Source organism: Fonsecaea erecta (assembly GCF_001651985.1).
Source record: "Fonsecaea erecta strain CBS 125763 chromosome Unknown Scaff3, whole genome shotgun sequence".
Classification (NCBI taxonomy): Eukaryota; Fungi; Ascomycota; class Eurotiomycetes; order Chaetothyriales; family Herpotrichiellaceae; genus Fonsecaea; species Fonsecaea erecta.
In genome coordinates, this window is record NW_017387246.1 from 1,236,761 (window position 1) to 1,256,657 (window position 19,897).

The window sequence follows — 19,897 nt, forward strand, 5'->3', positions numbered from 1 at the left end:
AGAGGCTCGCGAAGAAGGTCGAGAAAACGGCTTTCACACTGCTCGCTACATATGAAGTACAATAGTGAGTTGTAGTGGCAGCAAGTCATGTATTACTATTACCAAAAAACAGTATATCAGCCTTTTCTTCTTTTTGAATGACTAAGTAAGTGAACAGCACGAGAAACGTGTCTTCTACTACTTACTAGATATACCATCCCATCCCATGTCAAATCAAACCAATTTAATCTTAAAGGGCACGTCCGGCGACAGCGCGTCCACGTATTCCGTCACAGCGGTGACGGTGATGTCGGTGGGTTTGTCATACTTCTTGACCTTGACGCGGGACAGCAGGACGCTGAGTTCCTGGATGTCGGCGACCCGGACCCAGCGGTTGCGACTGCGCGGCAGCAGTCGAAGCAGCAGCCGGTTGTCGTCGCGGGAGTAGGCGATACGCACATTGAAGCGCAGGTTAGACACCATCGTGGCTGAGACGCCCTCGTAGCCCGCCTCGTCGTCCAGAAGCCCGTGCTCGTCCTTGTCCGATGAGTGGTGCCAGAACCACAGCGTGAGCGACCGCAGTCGGAACTGGGCCGCGTCGTCCGCTTGCCCGCGTACCACCGAGAAGATCAGGTCTTGCCGCGTATCCAGCATCTGCACGCTCCCCGCCTGAGGCGATTTGGCCGGCCACACGGCGTATTTGAATTCGGGAACTCCCTCGGTAACGTGGAGGAGAGGTCCCCAAGGCGATGGGGAGATCCTCACAAAGCTCGATACGGATCCTGTTCGAGAGACAGGCGTCTCCCCATCCAGGAGCGACGCACCGACGACCCGCGTGTAGTGAGGCGGTACGACATCATCCTGACGGATTGCCGGCAGTTTGGTACGGTCCTCGAGAGAAGATGTACTCTGTGTGGCGATCTTTTCAGGGTACTTCGCGACGTCCAACATAGTGGGCTGGCTCAACACAGGCAGGGGACCACTGGGAAAAGCATCTGGAAAGGGCCCCGGCAACTGGCCCAGCGTGGGCAGTTTAACTTGCAGCTGGAGGGCAGGGGCATTCAGCTGGATTCCCATCATGGCCGCAGTGGCGTGTTTTTCTTTCCACTCCTCCGGGTGAGCTTGCTTCGGCCACTCCTTGATCAAGGTGTCGTGGACATCGAGAGCCAGCTTGTCGACAAGAAGCAGCCGGATGTCGTCCGTCTTGGGGGTATGCCCCCATTTGTATATGACAGGTCTGTCGTCAGTCCCCTTCTGGTCGCGTTGCCAGATAGGCGAGCTGATCGGGGTCGGGGTCGAGGTGTCGACACCCTTGCTGCTGCAAATGCGTTTGTACTGGAGCTTGAGGTGCGTCTGGTCAAAGTCATAGCCGACGGAAAAGTATTGCTGATGACTGGGAAGCGTAAACGTCAGGCTCGACACGCCCTGAGTGATGGGCCGTTGGCTGAAAAAGCCGAGCATGACATCTTTCGAGATGATCTCGTGGCGAAGCAGGAGTGGATCGCCGGCAGACTTGTCACCATCCAACCTCATTTCGACTTTGAGGTCGGGAAATTTCGTGACGATCTCCGACCTCATGAAGAAACCAAATCGAGGAACGGGCGGTTCATAATTCAGCCTGGGGTCCTTGTCCTTGAGGTACTCCTTGATTTGGTCCTTGATCTTGGCTCGAGTGATATCGGCCTGGGGGTCGACATGATTTCCCAGACTGAGGGCGCCGTCAACCAGAGCATTGATCCAGTTTTGGTCGATGATGAAGAACCGGATCGACTCTTCAGGCACGTGCGACGAATCCGTGATCAAGTAATGGGCCGGAACATTGACAAGATGGTACAGGTCGAGGACGAACTTAAGGACCACCATCCAATCCACCGAGAATGGCGTGTTCAGTTCGTTGTAGGGGGGAGGTGGATCATCTGCGTTGCGGCCCATGCGTACATCAGTGGTGCTCGCAACGAGGCTCGCTGCTCGTCCGAGCTCATCTTCAAGGAAGTAAGACATTCCCGGGCTCCGATAGGAGAGATCAACCGGGTCGGTCTCGGGTTGCTTCCACTGCTGGTCTCCGATGACAGAAGCCTCACAGTGGGAAAGTTTCTGGAGCAGACCCATTGCATCAGGAAGGGCGCCTACTAAATCAAGCCTTGACAGATGTGGTCTTCCAGCAGCGCGGAGAAGCTTGACACGAGCCTCGTTCTGAGCAATCGACGTGATTTGTCGTCGGACACGGGTAAGAGCTGTGGTAAAGGCTCGGTCGGCCAATGCCATGGTCCGCCCAAGTTGCCAAGCGACAGAGTAGGAGATGTCCATGATGCCTACTTCTTTGTCCATGATCCGAAGATTTTCTCCAGAGTTGGATTGAAGGCCTTCGCGTTTATCCACAATGACGGGAATCAGCGGCCCTCTTGTGAAAGCGACTGTTTCTTCTCCGGTTTGGCTTCGGTACCGGACCATGGAAAAGCCATCTGCAATCCGCTGCAACGCTCTTTTCTTGACTGGCGTGTCAGGCATCTCCGGCGCGGTCTTCAGGTTCGGCTGCATCCAAAATACGTTCTTTCCTAGATTTTCGAGCCGAGTCTTCACGTCAATCCCGGTTGGTGGCAAGCATGTATAAACCCAGCTATCGAGTGCCAATAGGGCGACACGTCTTTCGGTTCCTGAAGCATTATTGGTTGGAACAGGCCACGGCTGAATGTCTTCCAACCTCTCAAGTGACACCAGATGGACATAAATAGCTGTCGGCTGCTCAAAGTACGAGGGCGCACATCGGTTGGAGACGATGACACCAAAGTCCCGCTTGGGTGTATCTTCCGTCTCCCCAGCGACCGCCATGCCTTGGGTGTTGATGCTCCGAAGATGGGACAAAAACCTATGTCGTGACATATCGGGTTTTGGCGTTGTATCGCGTTCTCCATCATCCTTGTAGGCACTGAACAAGTCATTGAACAGCTTCGCTTGCACAAATATGAGGCTCGCTTTCTCGGATGTGGCATCTTGGAAATCCGTATCTCCGTATCGTGGGCCAGATGCAAGATCCGCATTAAGTTGAACAATGTCCTTCAGGCTGACAGTGACCGACAAGGTGTCGTTTTGGCGGTAATTACTCTTTCCTGCCGCTGAATCGGAGAAGAATGATTTCACCTGGTCGGGGGTGTTGGACAATTCATCGGCCGTGAAAGTGAGCAATGCGAGCCATGGGACCCGGTTTCGGTTCCTGTCATCGCCTTGGAAGACGAGGCTCCCTTGGTTTTCCCAAGGCATTGTCGCGTGATTGAACACGATATGGGGAAGAACATCATGGTTGGCCTCTTGGCCTGGTGGCGGATACTTGGAATAGATAGCATCTTCTGGCAAAGAGAATCTCGGTGCTTGTACATGAAACTGCTGCTCCGAAGGCTTGGGATTCTGGTCCAAAACTCTATCGTCTTCTTTATGGTGGACAACCTGGGTTGCACTTATGACATAGTCGCCACCCTGCAGTCCTGGAATTTCACTTGAGAACAGCTGTTCTTGGCCGGATGGCAACACGTATGCGACTCCGTGTGACTCCTGTGCCTTGATTACATGTTTCGCATGACGGAGGCTGAGATATCTCCTCGTGGAGACTGGAGTCGAGTGCGGTGCTAGAGGAGCCTTCTGCATTTCTGTTCCCAGATGGCACGGCTCTATGTTCAGGAGGCCCCAGATAGACGGCTTTATTTCAAACCCTGAGCTCGAGCACGAACGCCAGTATCGTTGTAATAAATTGAGGAGCAACTTTTCTCGATCACAGAGAAACCATAACAAAGGACCCTTTTGACAGGGTGATGGGCCATTCGAGTCGAGCCCGGCAGTCAATAGTGCCGATTGGCGGAGCCTGGCCCTGGGTCACGCAAGCCACAATTCAGCTGAAAGTGCATGAGCTCGCTTGACGCCAAATGCGGGCAGGCGTGGGCCGAAGGAGGAGGAGCGGTCTCTCCTGGAACCACCGACAAAGCTCTCAAAGAGAGAGAAACGATGGCTTGCCATGGGACCGTTGTGAAGCAAACTACCGGTAGAATGGCGAACTGAGGCACCTCAGCACCGCAACAAAAAAGCATCGACATTCCAGGAGCGTTCGGGCAAACTTCGAGAAGTCGAGTGGAGGTAGCACGGGGATGGAACCGATTCGAGACCAGGCCCGAACGACCCCTGAACTCCCACATACTGCGTATGTACCTCGTACTTGGTCCATACCCACAGTTCTGGGTTCGTCTGAGAGTCGAGACTCTGCATCTGGCAAAATCTGGCCACAGCATCACGAAGTTGGGGCTAAATAACCTCCTCGACTGGGAAGGTTGTCCGAAGGTCCCGTAACGGCTTGTAATTACGCTTCCATACAGTTGTAACCACCCATCTCTGTAGAGCACGACTGTATTGTCTCTAAAAAGCCTGTCGTAACTATTGTATATACCTCTGCTTACCGTCTCTCCACGCACCTTCGAGCCCTATTGTGTCCTCCGGACCGAGCCACAGACTTCCACGTGGATGTATCACGCGTGTAATACTTGAAAAAGACGCCAAGTGCATCGTGCCTTGCCTCCACCTGAATGGCTCTCATCTTTGATTCAACTACTCGGTACAATACGACGCACTCCGAAGCCATCTCTTCATCTTTGTCACATTAACTGGCATTCAGCAACACCTGCGAACCCAGGCAGAAGGATTCAGGGGAGACTTAGTACAAGTTGTGCTCGACTTCTCGTAATAGCCGGTCATCCCGGGTATCCTGCGAACTCTGCGGCTCTCGTACTGTATCACGCCCTGACACCGATTTCCCTGAGATATGAGGAAATAAATAACTGGAGACAAAACCATGTCGAGCTCTTCGTCTGCTGGCCCAGGACATAGCCCTGAACCGAAGCCCCCAGATAAGTACAAGCGAAAGCTCACCGATGCGCGGAGGGAACAAAACCGGCGATCACAACGCCTCTGGCGAGAAAGGCAGAGGCAACGTCGAGACGAAGAGATCAAAGCCAAGGTCGCAGAGGAATTATCAAAGCGCGAGAGGGAACATGCACAGCAGCTCTCGACCGCCGAGCACCTGGCCTCCCCAGCGGAACCGTTGGAGACTGGCGATGGCTCATCTAACACCATTCTAAAAGCCCCCACTGACGAAATATCGATAGACGTGGGCACCGACGAGGGCGCAAACAAAGTGCCAACGCTCCCAGAGCCAATTCTTCCCCTGAGAGTGGCGGTCTACTACTACGTGCCACCAATCCCAGACGCTCTAGACATGCGACACTCTTGGCCCGTCCCCGACGATGTCGACTCTAAGACATATACGCTTCCACCAGGCTTTACTCCACGAGAAAGCCCGCTGAGCGCTCTGTCTCCCTCCGTGTCTCCCATGAGACAGCTCTCACCATTTCAATATTCCCCTCAGCCTTCCCTCGGCTCTCGCTCGTCAGCATCTAGAAGTATATCACGAACACGACCATCCCTCCCGTCACCCTATAAGAACCACCTTCAACTGGTTGGAGAATCATGTTTCGCGGCAACCATGTCCATCGCTCAGAGCCTAGGTATATCCGTTGTTTCATATGTCAACGACCACCCGTCTCCGTTTTCAACCACTTCCAATGCCAACATTCACACGATCCCGGTCGATCTCCGACCCACCGCCCATCAACTCATCATTCCTCACCCCTCATACCTGGATTGCATTCCTTTCCCTCATTTCCGGAGCATGGCCATTTACCTCTCGAGCGCCAAGAGGCTTGACCACATGAGCCTCTTCCTTGACCTGATGCACGACGGCATGGTCTGCTGGGGTCGGGAGCGTGCCAATGGCAACTTTGGGCGGAGCATGCGGGATGGTGTGGCTTGGAACAAGAGGAGTTGGGAAGTCAGGCGGTGGTTCTGGCGTAAATGGAGCTGGATTGCCAGGATGACCGTCGAGGACATTGACAGCGGCGTGATCTCGCATCAAACCGCGGAGGAATTCGACGACGAGGACGGCATGCTGAGCGGCAGCCAATGGTGGTGGTCTCTCCATGACGATGAAGAAGGCCTTTTGCCCACTGAAGCCGCAGCGTCAAGTTCGTCCGAAGTCCCTGCCCAGGAACCGGAGGAGCTGGGCAGCTTCCTCAGCCGCCACATGGTCTGTAATGTCGGGATACGCCAGACGAACCAGAATCACTTGTTGATGAATTGGGATTGATGAGGCTTGAGGCGTGAATTCGTCAACTAGCCTCGTTCGAGGTGCTCTCGCGGTATCGGATTGAGGAGAGACAGGCTGGCAAGATTCGGACTATTGATACTTACTCCATATAACCAGCTCGGGACGCCAGCTCGACTAAGAGGCAGGAAATCAGGAAAAGCAAAACGCAACTTCCACAATGTCAATTGAGACAAGCGGTTTCCTTCTCCCTACTTGACACAATATTGGTCTCCATATCACTGTGCGGCAACATCGTCTCTGATGCACGAGTAGTCAGACAGAGAGGAAAAAGGAAGTGGCCAGACCGCATTCCAGCCGCTTCCATCCCAAGCCCCCGACCTAGGTCGGAACCTGCGTGTCCCATGGCCTGAGTCGACGGATTCTACAGCCATGCGGCGGTTGTGGATGAGACTCGTGGAAGGTAGTCGGACGAAGATCTGTGTGATTGATTTGGGCCGTCAGGTTTCGAGACTCGATCAACTGTTGTGATCAAGCTTGCGTACTGGCCGGCTACCGTGACCATCCCAATGTCGGTGATGGCTTCAGATGTGGAAGAGAGTTCCCATGCGCTTGGGAGCAGCCATCCATTTCTCCCCTCCGCCAATAGGCCAATATCTTCCATGGTAAACGCTTCCTGGACGGCGACTGCTGGGACCATACCCGTAAACTCGACCCGCTGGAGCACCGGTCTCCGACACGATATTCTGCCTCGAAACCCATTCGTGTGAGGAATGCACAAATTGGATACCGCTCCTAGAGACACGGCTCACCGACTGGAGCTAACTTCGCCAAATGGAGACGAAGCTGACCGCGAGTCTCGAAACGGGGTTTCCACAACTCCAATTCAGGCTGCAGCTGTGGGTAACGCAGCAGCACCAGCACCAGCACAGTTCACGAACCAAAAAGAACCATGCAGTCGTGCGAATATAGTAAACTTCGCACAAAAGGCAAGAGAGGTACGGCATTTGGGTGGAAACTTGATATATTGGGTATGTAAGCGCCAGCACCACTTTGTCTCCCTGAACTGTGTCGCAGTGTGCAAACCGGGCCGGACCACATTAGCCTAACAGGGCCATGAAACGGCCACATCTTTCCGATCATCTCATCCAGTCAACTGTCCTGGACTAGCATATTCTCAAGCCCTCTGTCGCCCAATTGGATGAGACTCCGTGTGCGGCTGTTTGCTCTCGCGACCGGGGAAGGCTTTGGACTGCCCTTAGCCAGAGACGTGTGAAAAGACGGCCCCCGGGTCGCTTCGGTTCCACTGTCACGGCGTCGCTAGCTACTCAGAGACCAGCACATGGAGATGGTCGCTTCTTCGGCCTTGCGGTCGACCCAAAGGCCAGAATTCTTCACGGCTGGATCTTCCGGTGTTTGGCTTTCCTCTATCTGCAAGTATGTCTATTTCGGTGAGCTCTCCTAGACCAGGCCTGCTTCTATGGAATCGTGGTGAAATAACTCGTCGTCACCGTGTCAAATGCAGACCGCATACTACTATGAATACATATCGACGTGGTCCAGGCAAGCCACCGCGCTACTTGCAGACACGTAATTGTCCGATCCTGCGTTCCATCAGATGTCAGCGTCTGTGGAATTTTTCCACGAGTCCTGGAGGTAATATAAAGATGGCAGCTTCTTATCAATATCCCAGAGGTAGGAAGAAGTCCATAAGCCAACCCCGCCTTACATCCAGCACCCATCCTATTCCTCTGTTATCTACAGTCCCCTCTTTCTAATACCCAGCAATACAAGAAAGCACGTATCCCGAGAACATATCACATCCACGTTCACACCTTATACATTGCCTCCCAGCCCAGTGGTGATATCCAACTACAAGATGCACTTCTCCTCAGCCTCCACCATCATGCTGCTCTCGGCAGCTCTTCTCCACACAGCCATTGCCGTTCCCGTGCCCGGTATGTCTGTCCCATCCGGTCCCAACGAGCGTCATGTTCGTACGCATACATCCCACACAAAGATGCTAATAGAACACCCCGTAGCAGGAATTCTCTCTTCAGACCTGGTCGAGCGCAACCCTTCACCAGGCCCAGGCTTGTCATTCTCGGAGGGAGTCGATGACGGAGGCAGCAGCAAAGTAAAGACTCGCCGGGAGTATGTTGCCGTCATTGAACTGGTCGAGAAACGTGAACCAGAGCCGGAACCAAAGCTATCATTCTCAGAAGGTGTCAACGATGGGGGAAGCTCGAAACGCTCTCCCACACCTGAGCCTAAACTATCCTTCTCCGAGGGCGTGAACGATGGCGGCATTTCTTGAACACCGCACGGGCCTTCTGTCCGGTAGTCTTCATGCGTTCACACGAAGGCTGGAGAACCAGTAGTCTTGAAACTTGAAGAGGGCTCGGGATGTACGAGGAGGATTCTGGCAAGTGGTCGACTTTTCGGCTCGAAAGGAGGAACTTCATGAGACATTTGTGATGAACCAAAATTCATGTATATTCTCACGACCATTTTGTATATCAATGCGACGATGATTGGGTACACATACAAGATCATCGTAAGGTCTTGGTATTACTATATAGGCTACTTTGGCTGATCAGCATAGGCTGGTGGGCTGAGATGCTAGCTACTTTCCGTTGATGGTCCCTGACTGTCTCCCTTGAAATTGGTAGCGACCGACATAAGTGTCTAAGTCTTGATCCAGCACGTCTTCCTCCAAGCCTCTCTTAGAATCCAGATCTACTAGCCCAATCGAGAATCACATTGTACGCGCCCGTAGCGTTGTGATGCAGATTGAGCCCGTGACCCACATTCGGCTGAAGATAGGTCTCGACACTGCTGCTCCCACTGAACGACTGTACCGCAGCACTGTCGGGTCCGAAGAGGCCTGTGCAATTCGAAGCACAGAAGATCAAATCGGCCTCAGAGGCGAGATAAAGCACAGGGCCCTTGAAGTTTGGCGCCGCAAGGGGCAGAGCAGCCATGGTGAGGAATTCGCCAAATGTGAACGGGAATTTGGTTGCTTCGGCGCGGTCGAGCACGGCGGGATCGAAGTACGGATACTCGAAGAAGGAGTATTGGTTGCCGTATTTGTCTGGCCAAGTAAGGAAGCCAGAGGAGTAGGTACTGGGCGGGAAGCGCTTCGGTTGGTTCGTGTTTGCAAAGTGTAGCGCTGAGTTAGCCACAAATAAGGTGGTGAAATTGCTAATTGCGGAGTAGCCGGTCAGCACCACGCCGTCGGTGAGATCTGGGGCGGCCGAGGCGAGCGACGCGGTCAACTCGCTGCCGAAGCTGTGGCCGACGTGGATGACCTTCTGTGGCACAGGGACTTGTGAGATGTTCCCTGCGCGTGCGAGGGTCGTAAGACTGATAAGCACCGCACTTTCAACAAGACTCTGGATTTCCGTATATGGATCTGCGATGGTGGAGGGCACAATCCCCAGACGATTCCAGGACAGTGTGCTGTACCCAGCGCCCGTGGCGCTGTTAATGTAAGAATACTGAGCGTCATTAGGCTTTGCGGGTAGATAGAAGTCCCAGTAGCTTCGGTTGAATCCAAGACCGTGTGTGAGAATGTGCAAGGTCGACGCCTTGGGACCAGGCTTTGCTGGAGTACAATACTCTGCGCTGATGTTGAAAGTCCTCGTCAATGTGGTCAGGTTGAGGTCCGGAGAAGAGGGCGTCCGAAGTGTGATTTGGTTCGCAAATGCCGTGGCAGCATATTGATTTGGGAGTTCTGGAAACGGAGGGACCACCACTGTTGCGTTGTTTACTGGCACCTTGACCATGAAGCTCGTGCACGTATAATTATGCTTGGGAACAGCTTGAGCGGTAGCTTCCAAGGCTGGAAGCAGGAGCCACAGCCACATGGAAGTAGAGAAATGCATCGTCCCGTGATACTGTGAGCCTTGTATTTGAGAATTTCAAGGAAAACAGTGCCCTTGATACTTGCGAGACTCACCTTCCAATGGCATAAACACTGCATTTAAATAGTTACGAACATGGTACTCCATCCCTTGGTAGAGCAGTGGTCCGCACCAGCCCTCTCTGCTTTCAGTTCGACGCTGGTATGCAGGTCCCCGCAGAGTACTACTAATCATGGCCGTGATGTTTGCTGTTCCATGGCAACATTGGCAAGTACCAAGCTTCGAGAGGTTGTGTTACGAAGGATTAGAAGCTCTCCGCAGTCTGGCCATCGTGCGTTGAGGTCGAGCTGCCTTTGTTTGGCAAGGCGTCACAGCTGCGGAGGATTGTGGTCAAGGCTGGGCACGTTACCAAACCAGCTTACTCACCCAGCAGCCATTACAGAGAACGCTTCTCGGTCCATGGACCTCATGACAAATCGAGTTCGTGCACATGGCGCCTCCATGGACCGTACCTGAAAGGGATTCGAGACTCGGGGTCCGAGACCAATTAGCATCTGGCGTTTCCCCAATCTGGTATGTAGGCAAGGCAAGCGGAGTGACTAATGACAAAGGACCGGCATTAGACAGCCTAGAAAGAAGAAGCCGTGTAGAAACAAGGCCGGTGTGTTGCAACTTTCGGTCTAATTTGTAGATGGGATTAAAGTCTATTGTCGTGCGTGCTTCGTCATCAGGTCGTCTAAGTCAGTGGCTGTTTTATTTCTTGTAGAGCATTGCCAGGACCGAATGAGCCATCTCATACTGTCAGGCTGTCAGCAGGAGATCCTCAATCGAATGGGTGTGGAGCCTTACGTCTTCGTCCGTTTCACAGACCAACGTGTGTATCGTTCCGTTGGTGCCGATGTTGACCACATTATTTCCATCCGTGCCCTTCTTGTTTTTCTCGTCGTCGATCGTGAACCCGAGGCACGACACTTTGCCGATCACCACTTGTCGTAAGTAGGAGCTCTTTTCGCCAATGCCACCGGCAAAGACCAAGGCATCAACTTTGCCGCCCAGTTTGACATAGTAGTTGCCCACGAATCCGACGACCCGGTCAATAAAGATGTTGAACGCGAGTTTGTGAGTGTCCGGCGCGTTCGGGTCGGCAATCTTTGCGAAGTCTGATGTCCCGGTTAATGCCTTCCATCCGGACTGTTTGTTGAGAATCTCTTCTGCAGTGGAGATGTGAAGATCCTTCGTGCTGTTCGGGCTCAGCGCACTGGCATCGGAAGTGTAATGAAAGACAAGACTTGGGTCAATATCTCCACTCCGAGAACCTCCTGGCAACCCTGAGACCGGGGTCAAGCCCATTGTCGTGTCTATTGACAGTCCGTTTTGGATTGCACACATCGATGCACCGCTCCCAAGGTGAAGTGCAATAATGTTCGTCTCAGATTCCGGTTTGCCCAGGAACGCGGCCGTGGCTCTTGTGATGTACTGGTAGCTCAGCCCATGAAACCCATACTTGCGCAGACCTTTCTCTTTTGCAATCTTTTGGTCGATGGCATAGCTCTTGACGTAGTCAGGCATTGTTTGGTGAAAACAGGAGTCGAAGCATGCGACGTTGATGACATTGGGTAAATGCTCATGGCATGCCAGCATGAGACCGACAGCGGAGGCATTGTGCCTAGATAACGATTAGCATTTCGCAAGGTGAAACGTTTGGAGTCCTCGAGTACGTACAAGGGCGCCAGATCTGACAGCTTGTTGATCTTATTCAACGTCTTCTTGGTTATAAACTGGCTGATGAGCAGTCAGTTTCGCACCACAGCATGTGTGACTCGCGAATCTTTGCTCACTTTTCCTCGAAGTTTCCTCCCTGTACCACCCGATGGGCCGTGTAGTCGATGTCATCCTTGCTGGAGACCTCTGGGATATCGGTGTCAGCAAGGAAGGCGTTCAAAATATGCTCAAAGGCGTGGTTGTGGTCATTGATGTCGCCGACTTCGCGGGTGTCTTTGTAGGAGCCACGAAGATATTTTAGGCGCGCAGGAGGGGCATTGATGGAAGATATTTCCGCACTGCCCAAGCGCCGTAGCCCTTTGGCTTTGCCCTCGTTCTCTTCCTCCACAAACAGTGTCGTCTTCAATGAAGAGCTTCCGGCATTGATGGAAAGGATAACGTTGGCCATCTTGTGAAGCAGGTTCAAGTTTCTCAATACACTTTGGACGAGCCCGGGCGTTGACATGGCTTGTTATTTATCCTGGAGCTGGATTTAAATATCCCATGAGATCACACCACCAACACCACATGGTTTGTCGGCGAGTTGCGCTCACCTTTTACTGGACAGACGATGTGCAGATCCCCATGTCAAGTCAGATTCACACCTGCAACCCTTTGCGGGCATCCACGAACCTGCTTCTCGGTGACGTCGATCAGTCAACTCCCGTTCATTCTATTCATTGATCAATTGACATCACGGCTGGAGGTTTCTTCCGCCTGCTGAGGTGATGATGAGACATGAGGCAGGTATCAACCATTGATTTCGATCGAGTCTCCTTCCTACCTCTTGAAAAGCTTCTTCTCCTTGCTTGCTGACTGTGCAGGCATTACCCAAACACACGTATCCCGAACCACCCGCTACCGCTTCCATACAACCGCAAGCATAGGCCTTTTTTTTTACATTTGTACCCCCAGACGCCACTTAACAATGCCTGGTGAAGTGATCGATCGCCCAAATCCCGAACCTGCGCCCTCGAATGTCCCTGACTATGTCTCGAATCTGTTGGTCAAACTCGATAAGCCCACATTGGCTGACAAGACCAATGAGGCTATTGCAAAGTATAGACGCGCAGCCAACTATATCGCTGCCGCCATGATCTTTCTACAGGATAATGTGTTTCTTCAGCGAGATCTCAAATTCGAAGACATCAAGCCCCGATTGCTGGGCCACTGGGGAACATGTCCTGGGCTGACCTTGGTGTACTCACATCTGAATCTCCTCATCAAGACCCATGACCTGGATATGTTGTACGTTGTTGGACCAGGTCACGGTGCTCCGGCTATTCTGGCCAATCTGTGGCTCGAAGGGTCTTTGGCCAGGTTCTACCCTCACTGTTCGCAAGATGCCCGAGGCCTGCGCAATCTCATCTCCAACTTTAGCACGACGGGTGGCTTTCCAAGTCACATCAATGCTGAGACACCGGGGGCTATTCACGAAGGTGGGGAGCTTGGGTATGCTCTTAGCGTGAGTTTTGGAGCGGTGATGGACAATCCAGATCTGATCGCCTGTTGCATCGTGGGTGACGGTGAATCCGAGACGGGGCCTACTGCAACGGCGTGGCACGGTTACAAGTACATCGACCCGCGGGAGTCCGGAGCAGTCCTACCGATTGTGCACGTCAACGGCTTCAAAATCAGTGAAAGAACCATCTACGGGCAAGTCCCCTTCTCTTCCTGAATGGACCAGTTCATTTTGGAGAGAATGGTTGATTCGGGTCCCTCCCGTCGGATATGGGCTAACAATCGTCCACAGGTGTATGGATGACAAGGAAATGGCAGCCTTGTTCACAGGGTACGGATACCAACCGAGAGTGGTTGATGACCTGGACGATATCGATGCAGACCTCTCCAACTCCATGGAATGGGCTCTTTCTGAGATCAGACGAATACAAACAGCCGCCAGAAGTGGCAATCCCATAATGAAACCACGTTGGCCAGTGCTGATTCTCCGTACTCCGAAAGGATGGTCTGGACCCAAGAAAGTCCACGGTCAGATCGTCGAAGGCTCTTTCAAGGCACACCAGGTTCCTCTACCAAAGGCCAAGACCGACTCCGAAGAACTGAAACTGCTCCAAGAATGGCTGGAGTCATATAAGCCGAAGGAACTCTTCAAGGACAATGGTGATGTGGTCGACGATATTAAGTCGACCATCCCTGAGAATCCAGACCGCCGTCTCGGCCAGAAGAAAGAAGTCTATGGGGCTTATCGAGGGCTAAAGCCCATTGACTGGCACAAATTTGCAGTGAAAAAGGGCACCTCGGAGAGCTCCATGAAAACAGTCGGCAAACTCCTCGAGCAGATCGTCAAAGACAATCCCACGACCTTCAGGATCTTCTCTCCCGACGAGTTCGAATCCAACAAGCTGGATGCAGTCTTGAATTCTACGAATCGCAACTTTCAGTGGGACCAATTCTCCAATGCGAGGGGCGGCCGTCTGATTGAGACGCTTTCCGAACACCAATGTCAAGGTTGGTTACAGGGCTACACGCTCACGGGTCGAGTTGGCCTATTCCCAAGCTACGAGGCTTTCCTCGGTATCATCCACACCATGATGGTCCAATATGCCAAATTCGGCAAGATGGCTCGTGAGTCAAAATGGCGTGACGACATTGCTAGCATTAATTACCTCGAAACGTCGACTTGGACACGGCAAGAGCACAACGGCTTTTCGCATCAGAACCCAAGTTTCATCGGCGCGGTATTGAACCTGAAGCCACATGCTGCAAGAGTCTATTTTCCCCCCGACGCAAATACTTTCCTCTCTACAATGGCACACTGCCTCCAATCGAAGAACTATGTCAATCTGATGGTGGGCTCCAAACAACCTTCCGCCATTTTCCTCTCGGCGGACGAGGCGGAGAACCACTGCCGTGCTGGTGCGTCCGTCTGGAAATTTGCGTCCACAGACGATGGACTGAACCCGGATGTGGTATTGGTTGGCATCGGAGCGGAATTGACCTTCGAGGTCATTGCCGCAGCAGATTTGCTTCGGTCCAAGATGCCCGAGATGCGCGTGCGGGTTGTCAATGTCACGGACCTCATGATATTGGGGGCGTCTAGTAGCCACCCTCACGCTTTGACAGACGACGCTTTCGACGCTCTATTCACCGAAGACGTTCCCATCCACTTCAACTATCACGGCTATGCGAATGAACTTAAAGGGCTGCTGTTCGGGCGGCCCAACATGCAGCGTGTTACCATTGCAAGCTACAATGAAGAAGGATCCACCACCACACCTTTCAATATGATGCTTGTAAACGCCACTAGTCGGTACCACGTGGCCATGCAGGCTATCAAGGGCGCAGCGAAACGGAATGAGAAAGTCAGGTTGAGAACACACGAGCTGACGAGCGAATTGACGGGAATGATCAGCAAGACACAGAAATACATCATGGAAGAGAAAACTGGTAGGCAAATCTGCTGCTCTTACAGTTACAAGGACCGGGCTAATCTAATGACATTACAGATCCGGATTACCTTAATGACATCGGGAATTTCAAGATTGATACGGCTTCGATGAGTGAAGGGTAAAAGGTGTGTTGAGGTCAGATTGGTACAAACTGGCCGTCGAAAAAGGCACAGGTAGGTTTGTTCACAAAGGGGCACCGATCGAAAGAAAAGCGTTTCCAAAAGTACTGAGCACATTGACAACACAATGGTGCTCGCCAGGTGCTTATTGATTCCTCGATTCGGCTGTATTAGTCCCATCTCATCTTTTGATGATAGATAGAAGCAGGAAAATAACGACATAGATTGCTTCAGCCGCCTTGTTCCTCTTCTTCTTCGTCGTCTTGTTCTTCTTCTTCAGAAAGGGGACGGCCACCAACCTTCTCTACTCCTCCATCACGACGAACAATCCAAATAATTCTTGCGTCAACTTGGATACATCGACACCATGGTCCGCCAGACCCTGCCTCAAATCGTCGCTGTTGTGGTCATAGGATGCGAAGGGGGCTCCGAAGGGGTCCGTGAACTCGAGCAACACCATCCACTGGGGCGGCGCCTCGGGGCTGGAGCTCTCGGGGCCCTCGTTCTTCTTCTTCTTGAAGTTGACTTCGTCGTACGACTTGGTCGAGCTGCCGGAGCTAGTAGCCGCCTCGTCGTGCTCGAGCACGTGCATGGCCAGCAGGCTGGAGTGTTTCGCGCAGAGCGTCGGCCAGGCATCGCGGGATAGCCAGTCCGTCAACACAGCGCGCCGGTCGGCGGCCACAGGGGCGTCGAAGACCATATGTGCCAGCATCCCGCCGGCGCCGCCGACCCTGCACGACGCAAACTCGGGCCGCGACACCGACGCCAGCACGCGGCACGCCGACCGGCTCAGACTCGACATCACACGCATGTACTGTCGCGTGCCGGGCGTCGGGTTGTTCAGCGCGTGCATGTACTCCGGCGACGTGAGCGCCGCCAGCGACGACACCTCGTACAGCACCATGTAGTTCGAGTTGCTCGGGCTGGGCCGGTAATACCGCCGCGTGCGCTGGAAGCCCGGCAACGCCAGACGCTCCGGCAGATGCTCGTACGTCCACCAGTCGTTCAGGTCGCGTTCCCTTTTCGCGTCCTCGTAGCCCGGCACGCCGCCCCAAATGATCAGGACCGCCGAGCCGCGGAGCAGAGATGGGCCAGCGGTGGAGGGGGACATTGCTTTGAGTCGCGGCGATCGATCGAGAAAAGTGAGGCCCAGGTTATGGTCAGGGATGTCGAGCGGACTGGTCGTAGCTATTCACCTCAATACGCCAGCTCAGGTGTTGGAATTTGGTAGTTGGCAGTACTGAGAATAGATGAGGGAAATGGAATGCATATAGTATAAGATATGATCGGGGAAAGTACTGTCAGATGTGGAGGTGATGCCGGTTTTTTCCCCAAGGATTGGAGAAGGACATGTACTAGCCTCCCATCCCTTTGTCTATCTGTCTTCTATAACGACACCAAGTACTCATTCATATGTGGCCTGGGACATGAATGGACTCCATCTTCTGATGGTCTCGCCGTAGAATATGAGTACTATGGGTGCAAAGCTCAAGGCGAGCGCAATGAATGCCAACACACTGCTGGCCCACTGGAATCCCAGGTTGGTGTACATTGACTGAGCAGCCAAAGGCAGGAAGGCGGCGAAGATGTTTTCGCCTGCGCAAGCAGCAGCGCTGGCACTCGCAGCATACTTCGCATAAGCGTCCGTGAGATACATCATGACAGCCTGCATGACCACCATGCTGCCTATCCCAGTCAGGGCCAGCCCGATGGTGGGCAGAATCCAATGCAGGGAGCTGTAGCTTGTCCAGCCGTACCAAAAGAGTCCGCCAGCGAGTCCGATGAAAGAGCCAGGAATGCTCATGTACAGGCGGACTTCCGGGAGTCGGGACCTGGGTGTGCGGCTTTCCGGCCGAAACGCTCTCTCGAACAGGTAGTTCTGATAAAAGCAGATGAGGAGGCCAAGGAACTCGCCCACCACGATCGCTGCTTGCATGTAGGCGGTTTGGTGCTCCGGCCATCCGTACAGTGCCATGAAGACTTGGGTGACACTCTGCGATGAGACGAAGACAATGCCGTAGGAGAGTGCTGTCAGGAGCGTGAAGAAGAAGACAACCGGCTCCGTGACAAGCATATAGGCAGGGCGCACCACGTTGTCTCTGAAGAACTGGACGATGCTGATATGATGTTGCTGTTTCTCTAATTCGGAGACGTTGACTTGTTGATGAGATACCTTTCTAGCCCGCTTCAACAGGATGACAGGGCCCCGTGTTTCTTTCATGACGAGAAATATCATCGGCATTGAGCCAAAGTAGATGCAGAGTTGGCTGTAGAATAACCTGGGTTGGATCAGCAGGAGTCTCCACACGCTTCGTGAACCGAAAGAGTTTCGTACCATCGCCAATCCAAGTTTTCGTTGATAGCACCGCCAATGACTGGTCCAATTGTGACTCCGGCAAGGAGGGAAAACACGTAGCAGCTGATGGGAAGACTTCGTCTTACAGGATCGGGGAACAAGTCGGCGACAATACCATCAGTTCCATCCTGCAGAATGCCGGCACAGCAGCCCGCAAAGAAGCGAGTCGCAATCAGTGTTGCGAAATTCTTGGCCACAGCTTGCGGGATGACGAAGATCGAGAATATGAAATAAGAAATCTGACCTCTCAATCCTTGTCAGGACTCTAAATTCACACCTCCACATGCTCACGCAAGGGAAACTCACCAGATATCCTGGCCGGACGCCAAAATCCTCCATAATGGGCAGCACGATCATGGGCGCCATAGCGGCACCAGTCGTCCATGATGTGACGGGCCAAAATGAATTGGGAAAGCTCTCATCACTGACGCCGAAGTATTCGCCAATCTCTATCGCTGCTCCCGAGACTGCCGTGGCATTCCATCCAACAATAAAAGTTCTGAATGCTTATCAGTTGCTTGACCATCTCGAAGACTGCTCCTCACGACCTACACATAGCACGCCAAACCCACCACCCCCCAACGCTTGGTAGCTGGCCAGTTGAACCTGATAGATTTGTAAGGCTTCTGTAGGATTGAAGAAAGTGGCTTCGCTTACGGGTTCTCTGGGTCATGCTCGTCCGTCCATCTCAGCGCATCGGGCGGATGCGGTCCATCCGGGAACTCTGGAGATTCGGGTGCGATGTCTGTGCCCATCTATCTGATCCAAAACAGGATGGACAATTCCAGCAAGATAACGAGTTTTCTGCCGCATCAAGGAGAAACAACCACCCAATTCATATTGACAGATTGTTGTCCCTCAGTTTTATCCGAGTCTTATCAAGCTCTGTTGCTTTCAAACTCGTCTTGGCACACCTATTTCCTCCGATAATGAATGAGACAGGCGTCTTCAAAGTTGTGTCAGTTGTGTCAATTGTGTCATGCTTGGTTTGGAGAGATACATTCGGTATGCTATCACGAGGCTACTCTACCGTGATAGAGCACTTCTGGAATCGCGGAACTTTCTAACTCGGTCACTCTGACATGGGTCTAACGTACAACTGAATCTCCCAACGAACAAAGTGTATAGGTACGGTGAAGCATAGTTTGGCAAGCGCTTCAGGCCAAGGGCGGCATCACTCCCTTTCCCCATCTGGAGTCGGCCAGGAGCGGTTCAAGCGCATCTTGGCATTTGGAGCTCCGCCTCCGCAGCTTGAACTTCAACTTACACGGACAAACAGAGCTATTGTTACCGGAGAGTCTCAAACAGTGCTTGTGGCGTGGGCAAAACAGTTGCAACCATGGCGAAACGAGAAGCAAGGTATTTATTGAGTCCTTCAGGCTTTCGGGACGCAGCTTTGGCTAACAGTCTGTCCACAGATTCAGCACCGATGTGCTCATTGACACCACGCCCATGCCCGACCACATCCCGAAAGTCGAGGAGATCGGAGCCAGTTCAGCACCCTTACTGAGCGCATCCTTCTTCATCGGTGCGAGGTGCCGACCGTACAATGACGACTACATGCAGTGCAAGACCGAGGCATACGGCAGGGGAGAGTTGGATTGCATGCGGGAAGGGAGGAAAGTCACGAGATGTGCAGCGAGCGTGTCAGTTCTGACCCCATAATCCAAAAGGAAGAGATCTGGGATTATACTGTGAATTAGAACGAGAGAGTTGCTTCAGGTGCAGATTGCTGATATTGGTTGTGTATGCCGCAGATTGGCCGACATCAACAAAAGCTGCCTAGAGGAGTTTCGAGCACATTGGAGTTGTCTGGAGAACAATAACCACCAGTTATGGCAATGTCGACGGCCAGAACGTGTGCTTAACCGATGTGTCTTCCAGAAGATCGTAAGTACCTATGTTCAGACATCCCGCACGGACTTCTGGACTGATTGATGGTACAGGGCTTGGAGAAGACAATTCCCGATACACCAAAGGGCCAGACGCCAATTCACCTGCGAGACAAGCAGCTCTTTGCCGATTATCCACAAGTGGTCATGCCGTGGGAGAAGGATGTTGGTGTTAGAAAGAAGGACGCCACTCAACCACAATGAACACGCGGCACCATGCCGGCGCTGCATCACATATTCCGACTCTCAAAATGTGGTGCTGAATGGCCTGGCTGGGAGTCTGAGCATGGCCGAAACATAGAGAAGTATACCAGCGTGGAAGGGAGAAAGGCGTCGACAGACGGGAACTCTTTGTACATATGTAACAATTGGCCA

General features: G+C 52.9%; 10 protein-coding genes across 10 annotated transcripts; 5 read left to right on the forward strand and 5 right to left on the reverse strand.

The window, feature by feature from the left end:
• Window positions 1-213: 213 nt before the first annotated feature.
• AYL99_03688 (hypothetical protein) lies at window positions 214-3,618 on the reverse strand (the record flags this gene model as incomplete). The annotated part of the gene is made up of 1 exon (XM_018835202.1): window positions 214-3,618. One exon carries the CDS (start codon window positions 3,616-3,618, stop codon window positions 214-216), a length of 3,405 nt encoding a protein of 1,134 aa, XP_018694852.1.
• Window positions 3,619-4,810: 1,192 nt separating this feature from the next.
• Window positions 4,811-6,160, forward strand: AYL99_03689 (hypothetical protein; the record flags this gene model as incomplete). Its single annotated transcript, XM_018835203.1, has 1 exon — window positions 4,811-6,160. The coding sequence occupies one exon, from the start codon at window positions 4,811-4,813 to the stop codon at window positions 6,158-6,160; it is 1,350 nt and encodes a 449-aa protein (XP_018694853.1).
• A 1,837-nt stretch (window positions 6,161-7,997) lies between these two features.
• AYL99_03690 (hypothetical protein) lies at window positions 7,998-8,435 on the forward strand (the record flags this gene model as incomplete). Its single annotated transcript, XM_018835204.1, has 2 exons — window positions 7,998-8,076; window positions 8,161-8,435. 2 exons carry the CDS (start codon window positions 7,998-8,000, stop codon window positions 8,433-8,435), a joined length of 354 nt encoding a protein of 117 aa, XP_018694854.1.
• A 409-nt stretch (window positions 8,436-8,844) lies between these two features.
• AYL99_03691 (hypothetical protein) lies at window positions 8,845-10,005 on the reverse strand (the record flags this gene model as incomplete). Its single annotated transcript, XM_018835205.1, has 1 exon — window positions 8,845-10,005. One exon carries the CDS (start codon window positions 10,003-10,005, stop codon window positions 8,845-8,847), a length of 1,161 nt encoding a protein of 386 aa, XP_018694855.1.
• A 732-nt stretch (window positions 10,006-10,737) lies between these two features.
• On the reverse strand, window positions 10,738-12,154 carry AYL99_03692 (acetate kinase; the record flags this gene model as incomplete). The annotated part of the gene is made up of 4 exons (XM_018835206.1): window positions 10,738-10,782; window positions 10,834-11,650; window positions 11,707-11,766; window positions 11,823-12,154. The coding sequence occupies 4 exons, from the start codon at window positions 12,152-12,154 to the stop codon at window positions 10,738-10,740; spliced, it is 1,254 nt and encodes a 417-aa protein (XP_018694856.1).
• Window positions 12,155-12,673: 519 nt separating this feature from the next.
• On the forward strand, window positions 12,674-13,423 carry AYL99_03693 (hypothetical protein; the record flags this gene model as incomplete). The annotated part of the gene is made up of 1 exon (XM_018835207.1): window positions 12,674-13,423. The coding sequence occupies one exon, from the start codon at window positions 12,674-12,676 to the stop codon at window positions 13,421-13,423; it is 750 nt and encodes a 249-aa protein (XP_018694857.1).
• Window positions 13,424-13,517: 94 nt separating this feature from the next.
• On the forward strand, window positions 13,518-15,277 carry AYL99_03694 (hypothetical protein; the record flags this gene model as incomplete). Its single annotated transcript, XM_018835208.1, has 2 exons — window positions 13,518-15,153; window positions 15,213-15,277. The coding sequence occupies 2 exons, from the start codon at window positions 13,518-13,520 to the stop codon at window positions 15,275-15,277; spliced, it is 1,701 nt and encodes a 566-aa protein (XP_018694858.1).
• Window positions 15,278-15,578: 301 nt separating this feature from the next.
• Window positions 15,579-16,385, reverse strand: AYL99_03695 (hypothetical protein; the record flags this gene model as incomplete). Its single annotated transcript, XM_018835209.1, has 1 exon — window positions 15,579-16,385. One exon carries the CDS (start codon window positions 16,383-16,385, stop codon window positions 15,579-15,581), a length of 807 nt encoding a protein of 268 aa, XP_018694859.1.
• Window positions 16,386-16,679: 294 nt separating this feature from the next.
• AYL99_03696 (hypothetical protein) lies at window positions 16,680-18,385 on the reverse strand (the record flags this gene model as incomplete). Its single annotated transcript, XM_018835210.1, has 5 exons — window positions 16,680-17,553; window positions 17,610-17,869; window positions 17,937-18,129; window positions 18,183-18,236; window positions 18,288-18,385. 5 exons carry the CDS (start codon window positions 18,383-18,385, stop codon window positions 16,680-16,682), a joined length of 1,479 nt encoding a protein of 492 aa, XP_018694860.1.
• A 584-nt stretch (window positions 18,386-18,969) lies between these two features.
• On the forward strand, window positions 18,970-19,726 carry AYL99_03697 (hypothetical protein; the record flags this gene model as incomplete). Its single annotated transcript, XM_018835211.1, has 4 exons — window positions 18,970-18,989; window positions 19,049-19,276; window positions 19,388-19,520; window positions 19,577-19,726. 4 exons carry the CDS (start codon window positions 18,970-18,972, stop codon window positions 19,724-19,726), a joined length of 531 nt encoding a protein of 176 aa, XP_018694861.1.
• Window positions 19,727-19,897: the final 171 nt, after the last annotated feature.